The sequence below is a fragment of the Aristolochia californica genome, unplaced genomic scaffold (assembly GCF_029961685.1).
Source record: "Aristolochia californica isolate CCGP_79_NKW_82.1479 unplaced genomic scaffold, dmAriCali1.0.hap1 SCAF_10, whole genome shotgun sequence".
In the NCBI taxonomy this organism is placed as follows: Eukaryota; Viridiplantae; Streptophyta; class Magnoliopsida; order Piperales; family Aristolochiaceae; genus Aristolochia; species Aristolochia californica.
In genome coordinates, this window is record NW_027181771.1 from 33,817,268 (window position 1) to 33,830,505 (window position 13,238).

A 13,238-nucleotide genomic window follows, 5' to 3' on the forward strand; every position below is an offset into this window, starting at 1 on the left:
CCGAGTCACCAAAATTCATTGACGCGGTTCCCGAATCGAGCCTCAGAAAATATTCGAGTAGTGAGGAAGAGAAAGAGAAACCCACGCATAGGCGCATGACATCTGTCTCGTCCTCGACTCCTCCCTCCAACCCACTAAAAGATGATAAAATAAAATAAAAAAATGTATTCCTTCTTGTATCTTGTGATCAAATTTAAAGGAAAAAATTTAGGATCCTAAATTTAGAGGGAAACTTTGGGATAAAATCAAAGAAATTCTTCCTACGTAGTGAATTTGGAGTGAAAATGAGAAGAAAAAAGGTACTTATTAAAGTTCTTTTTCTATTTTAAATGATCAGTAGATTACACAAGTTTGTTGTATATTTTAATTTATTAATTTATTTTGAATATTAAATTAGTTAACCTGAACTTGAATGAGCTAGGTTTGTGCCATTGTAGGACGATCCAGTGCTCCATATTCCAAGACAAAAACTCTCATTCAGTTCCTCTTTTATCTGTTCTCGTCCCTAACTTCTCGGACAGCAGGTACCAATTTCTGTCACTCTCTTTGTATTTTCTTTAAGTTCCATGTAGTTGCTCATCACTACGATTACAGAAAATTATCAGGTCGCCGAGTTTTTTTTTAAATTTCCTTTTGTCATGCACGAAAGTGAAAATTAAGAGTGGTTGAAACACTCTGAAGTTCGATAACCCATCATGGTCGGACACCCTTTTGTCAAGTCCGACGCTCGTATTTTTGTTTTTATTCATACGAATTTGCATAACTGAACCGGAGTTGTTCTATGAGATTCTCAAGTGTTGCTCTTCTAAGAATGTGTTGCATTATTCAGCTGCGAGAATAGGAGAGATGAAAATATGGTGGTTGAAGGAACATTGCAGAAACACTGAACTTTGTTAATGACTTTATGTACTTAGGACATTAAGATTTTCTTTTAAAAGTTATGGAGCTAATTTGTTTGTGATTGTCTTGCTACTTGTTGGCGTTGTGTACTTCTGCTGCTGACTGGGTTTTATTTGCTTTCTTTTGATGTTTGACCGAGATCTTTTTGTATTTTTGTTGCGCTTTCGGGCAATTTCCTGTGGAAGAGACCACAGAATTCGAAGAGATGCTGTTAAATTTTTGTTTTAAGTTGTTGAAGTTCGATTGACACGGACTCAGTTTTACTTCCAAAATGTAATTTGAAATAAGATAAGAAAAAATCTTACTTCCAGTCAAGCAAAGGAAAAAAGATAATCTGCAGGCCCTAAATTTTCTGTTTGTTTAAACAACCTAAAACTGTTGAAATGGATCTCTGTTTGTAATGTTCCTTTTTTAGCATCTGGGCTGAAACAACACCAAGTTATTTGTTAGTAATTGTGGACACAAGGGAACTGTAATCGAGTTTGAGACATAGAACTTATTTTAGATCCTTCTCTTTGTTTGATCCATGAGCTTCAAACAGTCTAAGAATTATTTCTTCAAAATTGCAATATATGAGGTTTAGATGAAATTCCTTATCATATCAATCATCTATTCTTTCTATAGTAATGGTAAGTGGCTTGCCATGGCACCTTGTGAAGATTTTTCTGTTTTCTTTTGAAGCATGCTTTGCCAAGTATATGCACTTGAAGGTGCAAATTTTGATGGATTTTACCATCTCGGTTCTTAACAGCATTATTTGTTTTCATGGAATCAAGTTGCTGTGATTATTTGGGCTGAGATTCTTTTGACTATGTACCTCTCATTTTTAATGCAAATTAGCTCAAACTCTTTTCTATCTAAACTCATTTTTGTTTGACGACCTCCTGAGTGTTTCTTTAAGTATTTGTTGGCTTGGTTATGTTACTTGGTATTGGGACCCTGTAGGAATCCAAGAATCCCAGTTGTATTGGCGTATAAAGTATTTGCACCATTCCTTGCTTAATCTTTTACCAAAATCTGATACAACTTGGATGAAAAATAAGTCACATTGCTGAATCATCAAATCATGTTGTTATGTTGGTTCATTAGCTTTCTGTCAAGCTCAAGCATGTTAAAGCTGTGTTGGCAAATGAGTGTGTATTCTAGTAGTTTCTCCATATAATTATATTCAATATCTATTCAGTTAGTGTGTCTTACAGTCTTTCATTTTGGAAGTTTAACATTTAGTCTTGTATATCATACCTTAACAGAAACAAGTCACTTACTTTAGCTCATATCTATTATGCTTCTAAAGCACAGTGTTTCTCAGGTTTCGTAAATTATTTTTTATGTTCTTGAAAATTTTTATTCCATGTCGAAATGAGTTTTAATATTTCAGAATTTCATAGTCCTAGAGTACTGACTTAGCACGGTATTATCCTCGGAGATTATTTCCTTCTGTTGTGAAAATCCAGGACTTCACCAATGGTCTTTATGATTTTTTCATATTTGTTTTATTTACAAATGGACGCACAAGCACACTACACTCAAATGATACTACCTTACCCTTGTGAGGCTTGAACCTAAGACCTCGCACTAGAAACCCCTCTGTGTAGGCCATTGTGGCAAAGTGCAACCCAAACTCAGCATTAGGCTGATTTTGTTGTTGGTTCTCCTGCGAAAGAAGAGATTATTTCTTACTGACTTGTAAACATTTTTTTTTCCTTTTAGTACTATACTTATAGGAACTGGATCCCACTACCTATCACATCAGTATAGAGTATGGATATCATCTCTCAGTTGCAAGAACAAGTCAATGAAATTGCATCTCTTGCATTCAACACCTTTGGAACACTACAAAGGGATGCTCCTTCAGTTCGGATTTCACCAAATTATCCTGAACCAACTGCTAATCTGACTAATGATGCCATAAATGTTGCTGAGCAGCCTAAGGCCATGAGCGCTGCCCTAGTTCAAGCTGCAAAGCAGGTAAGATGACTACAAATAGTTCTGGGGAAACTTCTACTTGTACGTATTATTAAGTATCCAGATATTAATCAGCTTATAGTTGATGTTTGTTTGCAGTCGATAACATTTGCCTGCTAATCATTTGATTATATTCACTCTCCCTTGAATTGATCCTTCTGGTTATCAGTAGGACACTATTAAATGCCTGAAAATTCCTACATTTTTTTCTTTTTCCTTTATTTTGAGACAGAAAAGGCCCACTTGTTATTTATGTCATTTCGGTACTAGCAGATTACTCGCCTCTAATTTTTTGTATCTCTTACTCTCTTTGTTAAAATCTTCCACGAAAGGCAAGAGGTATTAGCAGATTTGAAGGTTATAGTTCTTTTGCAGTTTGATGCGCTTGTTGCAGTGCTACCAATTTCAGAAGGAGGGGAAGCGGCACAACTGAAACAAATTGCAGAACTAGAGGTAGTACATTTATTCCTTGCTCAGTTGCACCAGTTCACTGTTCTGATTATCCACTCAATGATGCCCCAAAAGAAGTCTAAATTTGATTAAAATATCTGATTTATTATTTGGCTTGTCAAACTTCAAAAATACAGGCAGAAAATGAATCGGTGGGTCAAGAGCTCCAGCAGCAATTGGAGGCAGCAGGTGCCTATCTTTTTGAGTTTCTTAGATTATTTATGGCTTACCATTATCTGTCCTCTTGCTTGTCATAAGGAAGGTGCTTTTGGCACCTTTGGTAGCTCCTATAAGTGCGGGTCCAATTTTCTCTTAGCTGGATTTAGTGGGGCACAAAATTGTTCACCATCTGAATGATGAACTGGGAAAAGTATATCTTTCAGTATTTAGAAAGGCAGAGTGTGATTTCTTGTTTGCTCTTCATCATGCCTAACTAATTTTTTTGGGGGAGTGTTTGCAGAGAAAGAGTTGAAGCAAGTGCAAAATTTGTTTAACCAAGCAGCAGACAACTGTTTAAACTTGAAGAAACCTAAATGATGGAAAGACCAAAAGCTGTTGATGATTAACAATTTAGATGCATACTTGTTTGTCTTCACGGGTTTAGGAAAGGAGAACCTGTTTATTCACGGATGTAACTTCAGAGAAGTGCTCTAGCAGCAGCATTGTTTGAGCCTGCACAATTTTGCGTTACAGTGCTTGTAAGGTAGTGGGAATCAATAGGTATGTACATCACGTGGAGAATCATTATGACTGAACAAGTTATGATCAAAGTGATTTTATTTCTCAGAACATACTTTCATAATATTCTGTAAGTGGATGCTATTTCACTCTGAGAATGTACATTTGTTGCCTGGACTCTCTTCCATCCCCCCTCAATTTCTTTCATAAAGATTTATTTTTAGACCTGCAGATTTTTATTTTTTAAAGACTTGCAGATTAGGTCATTTAGGTTGTGTGTGGCAACATAGAAACAGAAAATAAAAGGAATAGGGAGAGAGTAAAATACAAGACAAAGATAGTTTCTCTTAGTTATAGTAGTTTTCTCTCCCTCAAAATGTAATGAATCCAGAGAGAAAGCAAAAGGAAGAGAAAGAAAGGAGAAAATTTTATTGGGCTATCTCCTTTGGAGCCAGACAAGGTTTCCTCTCCAGATCTCTCGGCAGACGAATCTTAACAGGTAGCACTCTCTCCCTCTCTCTCTCTCTCTCTCTCTCTCTCTCTCTTTGACTCTGAGAATCATCTCTTGCATACAGAATGGTTAACGGTTTTGAAATGTTCCTACCAGTTGAGGGCTGCAAAGACCTGGAATCCGTAAACCTTGGTTGGTTCTCTGGAGTTATTGATGCAGGCTTTGCCTTCACTCTCCTTAACTGTGTGAGCTTAGATTTGGCTTTCCATGATCTTGAAACGACTTCATGTTACCTTGTTAATGTGAGACTGCCCTCGTGCAGTCATCTAACGAGTGAAGCTCCAACAGTATTTCCTTACATAGGAACTTTGAAATGTTGGATCTTCGGGGCTGTAAATTTGTGGCAGATCAAGCGCTGGAATCACTCTCTAGTCTAACAAGGCTACCATATTATACCTTACTGGAACGGACATAACTGACAGTGGTTTACTGGTTCTAGGCCACAGAAACTTGCCCGTGGAATCACTCTGTCTGAAATTGTATGGGGTTAAAGACTGGGGACTGGCTTGCTGCTGCAGGAGGAGGGATGACTGATCTATTTTTACTAGTTTAGACCTTTGCATCCACAACTGTTTTATATTACTGATGCTTTTAGTGATCTTTGCGGTTGCAGGGGATTGACGCCTAATTGCTTCAAATCTCTGGGTTGGAACTGTTTTAGTGATCTATGTGGTTTCAGTGTATTGACACCTATTGTTTTATTTATGATGTTTTATAGATGAGAATCTCTTGCTTGAATAAAATTTTAAAAATAATAATAGTTTTTATTTTTCTTTTCCTTTTTCAATGTGCCACCCAACCAAGAGAAACTGTGTTTTTCTTCTAGTTTCTCTCTCAATTTCTTTCATGTGCATCCAAAGTCCAACAAGAGAAAAAAAAAACACTTTCTTTTTCTCATTCTTTTCTTATTACTTTCTACACTACCAAATGCAACCTTCATTGCTCTACCAAATGATTTTTTTTGCCACAGATAATGAGGGGAATAACCAGGCCAAACGATCAAAGGTGTATTTTGACAGTGAGAGCGATGATGAGGAGAACAAAGAAAAGTATGCAGACATCGTTTCCGATTCTCTTGCCCTTACAGAACAAGAAGCACTTGCTCTTAACTTGTTGAGTTCTAGGCATAAAAGCATTGAAAAATTGCATGGATGTGTCTTAAACAGAATGTGACTTTGGAAAACCCTTCAATCTGCCCATTGTAGCAAGTAATGTTATTGTTAGTGATATGAGGACCTGTATAAGGTGTTTTATAGTTTTCCAGTCTGTTGCTGTGTTTATATCGTTTGCAGGGGAGTAATGTTTATACCTGTATAAACTTTTCAATTCTTTTGCTTCTCCTGTCTGAAAGTGGATTAGTTGTTTTGGGTACTGGATGGTCCATCTTCACTTCATCGCCCTTGCCATCACAAATTATTTGTAGCACCGTCTGAAAGGGCAGGCTCACAACCTTTAAAGTACACCGGCACACCTTACCTGCCTCGGAAAACTTTGACTGTACAATCCCTGAAGGGGGTAAGATTCCAGTCCAGCTACTCTGAAATCTCGCCGGGACCGTAGAGGGCCTTTTACGTCTACTTTTTATTATTATTTTTTTGACAAAATTCTCTAACAATGATCGAACAGCAAGATCCATAGTTCAACAACCAACCATAAATCAATTACGTTTACTTTCTAAATATCATTATAAGAACCCAAAGGCAAACATATCCATAGTTCAAAAACCAACCATAATTTACGTTATCAATTCAAGTTTACTTAAATCATTATAAGAACCCACACACACATGAAATTCTTAATCTCCCACAACTGATACCAAAAACCCCATAAATAAATTCTATTGTAGATAGCAACCGTCGGGACTGACAGCACACCTAAAGAAGTAATATGATTAAAAACTCCCCTCAATATACAAAAGGTTAAATCAAGGATCCAACTCGAGGAGGACGCAAAACCACCAAATCTGGTAGACTCCACAATCAGCCGATCAACCATTCGGAAATCACTGTAGAGAGGCACATGAATTGTAAAACTAGTATTCCAATAATGAGAAATCAAAATAACAGATGATAAGACAAATCGCACAGATGACAAACACAACAGAAGATCTTACCTGTTGTTGCTGATAGTTACCATATCCGGCAGGGTAACCACCATAAGCATACATGTTAGGGTCTTGATGCGGTTGAGCATATCCATATGCCTCATAGCCTTGATTATATCCATAATATCCAGCATTCCACTGGTTTGGATCGGGCTGTGGCTGAACCCATCCAGTAGAAGGATCCTGCACGTTTGTCAATTCACATTTATATGGCGCACACAAGAATAAAAATCTGTGTTACAGTTACAACAACTCCTATTCAACAAACCTGTTTGTTTGACGGACTACGACCCCAGGACAGTCGAATGTTTTGTCCACCCAGCTGAGTCCCATTCAACATAAGCAAAGCTTCCTCAGCGTTAGCCCTGCAACGACAGATAAATATACAAGTTTATAAAACCTAATTATAGGGGTTGCTCAGAAAGAGGATTAAGAGCAGGCAAGTTGCACACCTTTTAGCAAATTGAACAAAACCACATCGCTTGCCAACAGGTATTTTCACATGGACTAATTCCCCATATGTACTAAAAATTTGTCTCAAATGCTCATCAGTAACATTTGAATCCAACCCACCAACAAATATCTGCACCCAAAGATGTCAAACTTTCACGATCATATGCTACTAAAAATATGTTCCAACTTTAGACAGAACAAAATACCCACAGTTGTATTATTTGGATCATTCTCGGACTGTGTTCCTTGATTATTCTGGTAAGAAGCTGCAAATAACAACATTTTGTAAAAAAAAATGGAAAGAATATTAAAAAGAGATCTAATCTTATGCATCTTAGGATAGAATGCTCAGATTAAAGTTCCTAACCTGAAGCAAAGGTAAGTTTGCCAAAAGTAAATCAAACTTCCAATGTGATTACTGTTCACAATTTTTTATTTCAATATTGATTGCAATTAGAAACTAAGATAAGAATATAGAATAGAGGTGCCTAAACAGCCACTACATGATATGTTTGCCAGGTATTAATTTCACCACTTCCACCAAATGTGCCAATGATTAATAACAAGAAAATATAAAAAGAAGAAGAAAAGAACCAGTCACATACCAAACAGTGCTATCCAATTCAACAGAATCCATATCAAGAAGAGATAAATTACCAGGAAGACAACCAGCACTGGACTAGCTGCCATGTACTAGTCAACGTAAGAAAGAGTCACTAAGTTATATGAACAATAATCAAAATTGTTAGCAGTCGGCACATAGCTCCCATGTGTCATCTACTGTATCCAGGAACAATTCAAGACAAAGACGGGATGACAAAGAAGCAATAGGCCATCTTTTTCCTGAAACCTATCCCAACAACACAAGCATCTAATACATGGTGAAAGTCTGAATAATGCAAAAAAAAGACAAATGAACCGAGCCAATGTTTCCAAAAAAAGGATGTTGCCATAATATACCGCAAGCATGCGGTTTGAACAAACTAGGCAAAAAAGGAAAATGCTCAAAACACAAAACAATAAAAGAACATTCTTTTGTATCAGTTCATTATCGATAACAGATGTAGCCAAATTTGAGAAAGAATGCAAGACCCCAACATGAGAAATACTAGCAGAAATCAGTGTGGAACACTAACTAGACAGTAACGCTTAGTTTAATTTCAATACAGAACATTTCCTCATAAAAACAGATACTTTTGAAAGAGGTTACAAAAAATACAACATAAAACTCTAATTGATGAGGTGTCTAGTTGACATATTGCATTCAACACAAATTTGAGGTCTTTAAGCATGTCTGATTAAAAAAAATGAAAATAAGAAACTTAGACATAAGAAATTTCAACAGACATCAGCACTCTCCCATGACATGATAGTCAAGTTAACATTTCCCACTTCCTCATCAACAGCATAGACTTTATACAAAATACAAAGGAAAGTGGAAGAGAACTGTAACAACAGTGAATCCCCCCCCCCCCCCCCCCCCCCCCCAAAAAAACAGAAGAAGAAAAATCAAAAGAAAAGTGCATGTAACTGCAAGAACTAAAAGGAATTGCATTATCAGGATTTTAAGGTCCCAATCAATTGCAACTCAAAAACTCCAAGGGTTGTTCCCATAGAATCAAACTGGAAAACTCACAAGGAGAACTCCAAAGCGATTCGCCCAATTGAATCAAAGCTGGAGAACTCACAATGAACTCATAAGTATAAATGACAGAAACGAACTGATTCAGAAAGAAATAACCATTGAATTTGTAGACTGATAATTAAAAAACATAAAAAGTAAATTCAATGAACGAAGGAAATGTAACGACTGAGTGGTTTAAATATAAAGAATAGAAAGGAGAAAGCAATTTGAGAATGTAGCATAATGCTACAGAAAAGGGAAATTAAGGACATAATTTACGACATAAACATAAAACTGACCTAACCGAGGCCACGCACTAAAGGGGGGGTATGCATTTCACGGCTGAAATCAGTTCCAGGCCCTAAACGAAGAGAGCCCCTGGGCGTCCTGCTTCGAGACAACATGAGTACTTTATGAGTTTATGTAATTTAAAGATTTAAGGGGCCCAATTCACATAGTACTAGGAACGAAATGACTTTGTACATCTATGGAAGCAACAAAGTTCTCCATATCTTCAAATTCATAACTGAAAAGGAGGAAAACAAGCTTAAGAAAACTCAGCACGTAGAGCAACTGCCATTGTACAACTTAAATAAATGGGAGGAAAATAGGAAACGAAATTTTCCAGATGTTATTTTATTATACTCGGTACCTTCAAATAAAATGTCAGCACAACAACAAAAAAATGCAAACAGATACAATGCTAAATTACATACCTTTAGAAGCAAATTGCTGGGAAGTGACATTTTTCTTTGTAGTAGCCGGGCCAATCCGCATTGGCCTGGTAGAACAAAACATCCCGTTCATTTCAGTCATTGCTCGCAACTGTTCACTTTCATCTCCAAACCTAACAAACCCATAACCCTTGGAACGTCCTGTAGTTCTATCAGTGACTACTTTTGCACCCTTAACTGAGGGATAGTGGCCTCTAAATGTCTCTTGTAGCATGTAGTCAGTAACATCAGAAGCTAAATCCCCTACAAATATTGGGAAGTCAGCACTATCATCAGGGCGTCTCTCACCAACACCAAAGGATGCCCAATTCAGTCGGAAATTCTGCTCAACATTGGGCATTGGAGTTCCATTGTATGACTGAAGAATTCTTTCTGCCGCAGCACGATTGACAAACTCAACAAAGCCATAGCCTTCTGATTGGCCAGTCTGCTTATTCCTGATAACCTTTACAGAAACAACCTGCAAACATACATAGAGATGATAAAAATCAATAAAAACAAAGATAGTAGCATACCATTTGTAATACAAAAGTATCAGATGATTAAGAAACAATTCAAGAACAAGTCCCACGAGAAACAAAACTAACTTGTGACACAAGAAAAGTAATCATGCTCATTTGCTGAAATGGATCACTTTGTAATGTGTCTATTTAAAAGTGCAACAAGTACCATTACCATCATTGTCAGATAACTGTCCAACTATGCTATCCTCTATCATTACATAGCTCTCAGTCAGAGCCCTTTAGTCGTCCATTTCATTTTCCAGTAGCACAATATTTTTCACAGATTACATGAGAAACATACTCAATGCCATCCTCGCTAGTACTCAGCGTGTAAAGTCCACAAATAATTCAAAACCAATAACAGAAATTTTACTATGAATACACTCTCTGGTTATTCCAACTTAAAGTTCAGATGCGTTGAGGAACCTGAACTCTTAATAGCAAAACCTGCTTAACATAATAAGCAATTATTAAGGCAAAAAATCCTAGTCTAGGCATTTTTTTTATTTTCAGCAAACAAGTAGTCGTTGACGATAATCTCATCATCTAACAGTTATTTCAAGGAAAAAACTCTTGAGCCTTCATCTACATGTTCATCGATGATTTACAATAGCTTAAACGACAATCTTTGAACAATAATGCAAACAAATTTTGAGACTCCGAAATAAAACACTAGTTACACAAAACGCAACACAACAAAATAAAAAAAATTGAAACAAAAGGCAGACGGAACCGGAGGAGGGCCCCGCCCCTGCCTCTCCCTTCTCTCCAAAAACTGAAGAAGATAACAAGCAGCGGGAATCTCGATTTTCAAGTGAAGTAAATCATAGAAACACGACCAGAGCCAAGAAACTGATTTTTCCATCAACAACCATATATATGCATGCGTGAGAACACACAAACAAATAAATCGCAGCACAATATAGTGAAATAGATGATGAGATCAAATACCTCGCCGCTGTGAGAGAAACAGCTGTGAATGTAACTTTCCTCCATCCAGTACTGGAGATCCCCGATCCAAAGAGTCCGGATCTCGTCGCTGCTTGTGGGCTGCGGAGCCGGCTGCTGTACCTGGGAATACTGTGGCTGCGGTTGCTGTTGTGGAGCAACTTGCTGCTGCTGTGGCTGGGGTGGCTGCTGGCTCCAGACCGGTGGAGGCTGCTGCGGAGGTGGCATCATCATCCACTGCTGTTGTGGTTGCTGATGCTGCTGGTGCTGTTGGTGCTGCTGATCCATGGGAGGTGGAACCATGGAAGGTGGAACAACTCCTGTCGCAGGCTGCATCATATTTGAAGCCGTAGAGGGAGAGAAAAAACTCTCAACTAGAGGAAAACAAAATAATAGAAACGCTGTTCGTACAACCACCGAGAGTTCTAAAACTCTGATGGTAGATATGCAGGGAGATGGCACCGATAGGTTGAAAAAGAAAAGAGGATGAAAACACTAAGCTGTCGGGGAGAGAAACCCTAACCCTAGAGAAGATAATAGGGTGAGAGAATTCGTCCGCGAAACGGCAAAAAGTGTTTATAAAAGGGTGCGGCAGGACAGGATAACGCGGAAACTGACTATGGAAATTGTATTTTGGAGAGCCTTACTAGGAAACGAAATTCTCGAGAATTATAATGTCGAGTTTTGTAGTGCCGTGACTCTCTGCTCCCGAGCTAGGGCGTGAAGATACGTTAGATGGGTCCCATATGAGAATATGGACCCACGTTAAAAATGTGTGTTTTTCACCGAATTAGCAATTTATATGAGGTATATGTATGAAATTTTATGAGATTTTAAAAAATATTTATTAAATAAAAATATTATTATCTCGTATTCAAATAAAAAACCCTCCTTATTTAGAGAATTTTGATTTAATCCAAATTTTGGGGTTAAAAGAGTGGTATAAAAAATACTACCATTTTTTGAATGGCTATGCAGTTAAAGAAATAGTTCATGTTTTTTTTTCCTTTAACTTCACCTTGTGTATTTGCTTTTTAATTCGCACTTAGTTAGGTGGGTTAGTCCACAATAAACTTGAGTTCAAGTGAAATGAATTGATTCAACTCGTGTTTTGGTGTTAGTGTAAACGAGTTCAAGTAGTTGGAAAACAGATTCTAGTGTTAGTGCCCCCAATTGAAAAGTAAGATATAAAGAAGAAAATGAGTAACCTATTATAATATACTTAAATAAAACATATACCTAAACATATAATTAACCAAAAACAAACGTGGTTACTACACGTATAAGTGATTTAACGTGTAGTATTAGAATATATTAATATCTTAATTAATGAAAAAACTATATTATATTACTTAATTATTATAGTTTATTATAAATTAAAACAATAATTACATGTGACTATAATAAATTATACAAAATTAATAAAAAATTAAAAATAAAATAAGAGAATATAATGAATAAACCTACTGGTTTAATTAATTATAAGTTCATTGGATAATTAAACCAATTAATGATTATATTTTATTATAAATCAATATACTAATTAGTGTGACTAGAATAAATTATTCAAAATTAATAAAAAAATTAAAAAATAACATAAGATAATATAATAAATAAACCTAATGGTTTAATTAATTATAGCAATTGGATAATTAAACCAATTAATTATTACACTTTATTATAAATTAATATAGTAATTACGTGTGACAAGAATAAATTATACAAAATTAATAAAAAATGAAAAAATAACATAAGAGAATATAATAAATAAACCTAATGGTTTAATTAATTATAGCAATTGGATAATTAAACCAATTAATGATTAAAATTTATTATAAATTAATATACTAATTGCGTGTGGCTACAATAAATTATACAAAATTAATAAAAAAATTAAAATAACATAAGAGAATATAATAAATAAACCTAATGGTTTCATTAATTATAGAAATTGGATAATTAAACCAATTAATGATTACAGATTATTATAAATTAATATACTAATTACGTGTGACTAAAATAAAATATTTAAAAAAAATAAAAAGTTAAAAATAACATAAGTGCATATAATAAAAAAATAAATTATTTTTTAATAACATAAGATATAGTTTAAAATTAAAACTCACTATTTTAATACAAACTAAAAATACATAATAAATAAAAAAATATATTAATTTATCAATAACACAATATATATTTTACATATTATTAATTAATAATATATTCACACAAAATAACAATAAAAATGGTTTAATTAATTGGATAATTAAACCAATTAATTATTTGTAAGTATTAATAATTAATAAAATATTAACGCAAAATATAAAACCATTTGTTTAATTAATTATAGCAATTGGATCATTAAACT

General features: G+C 35.4%; 2 protein-coding genes across 2 annotated transcripts; one reads left to right on the top strand and one right to left on the bottom strand.

The window, feature by feature from the left end:
• Nucleotides 1-436: 436 nt before the first annotated feature.
• On the top strand, nucleotides 437-4,170 carry LOC137942560 (mediator of RNA polymerase II transcription subunit 21-like). Its single transcript, XM_068788259.1, has 5 exons — nucleotides 437-524; nucleotides 2,611-2,868; nucleotides 3,241-3,318; nucleotides 3,453-3,504; nucleotides 3,776-4,170. The coding sequence occupies exons 2-5, from the start codon at nucleotides 2,662-2,664 to the stop codon at nucleotides 3,850-3,852; spliced, it is 414 nt and encodes a 137-aa protein (XP_068644360.1). The 5' UTR covers nucleotides 437-524; nucleotides 2,611-2,661; the 3' UTR covers nucleotides 3,853-4,170.
• Nucleotides 4,171-6,157: 1,987 nt separating this feature from the next.
• On the bottom strand, nucleotides 6,158-11,438 carry LOC137937566 (polyadenylate-binding protein RBP45-like). Its single transcript, XM_068782649.1, has 7 exons — nucleotides 10,874-11,438; nucleotides 9,402-9,879; nucleotides 7,272-7,327; nucleotides 7,061-7,191; nucleotides 6,877-6,973; nucleotides 6,618-6,791; nucleotides 6,158-6,509 (listed from the first exon to the last, which is right to left on the bottom strand). The coding sequence occupies exons 1-7, from the start codon at nucleotides 11,207-11,209 to the stop codon at nucleotides 6,507-6,509; spliced, it is 1,275 nt and encodes a 424-aa protein (XP_068638750.1). The 5' UTR covers nucleotides 11,210-11,438; the 3' UTR covers nucleotides 6,158-6,506.
• Nucleotides 11,439-13,238: the final 1,800 nt, after the last annotated feature.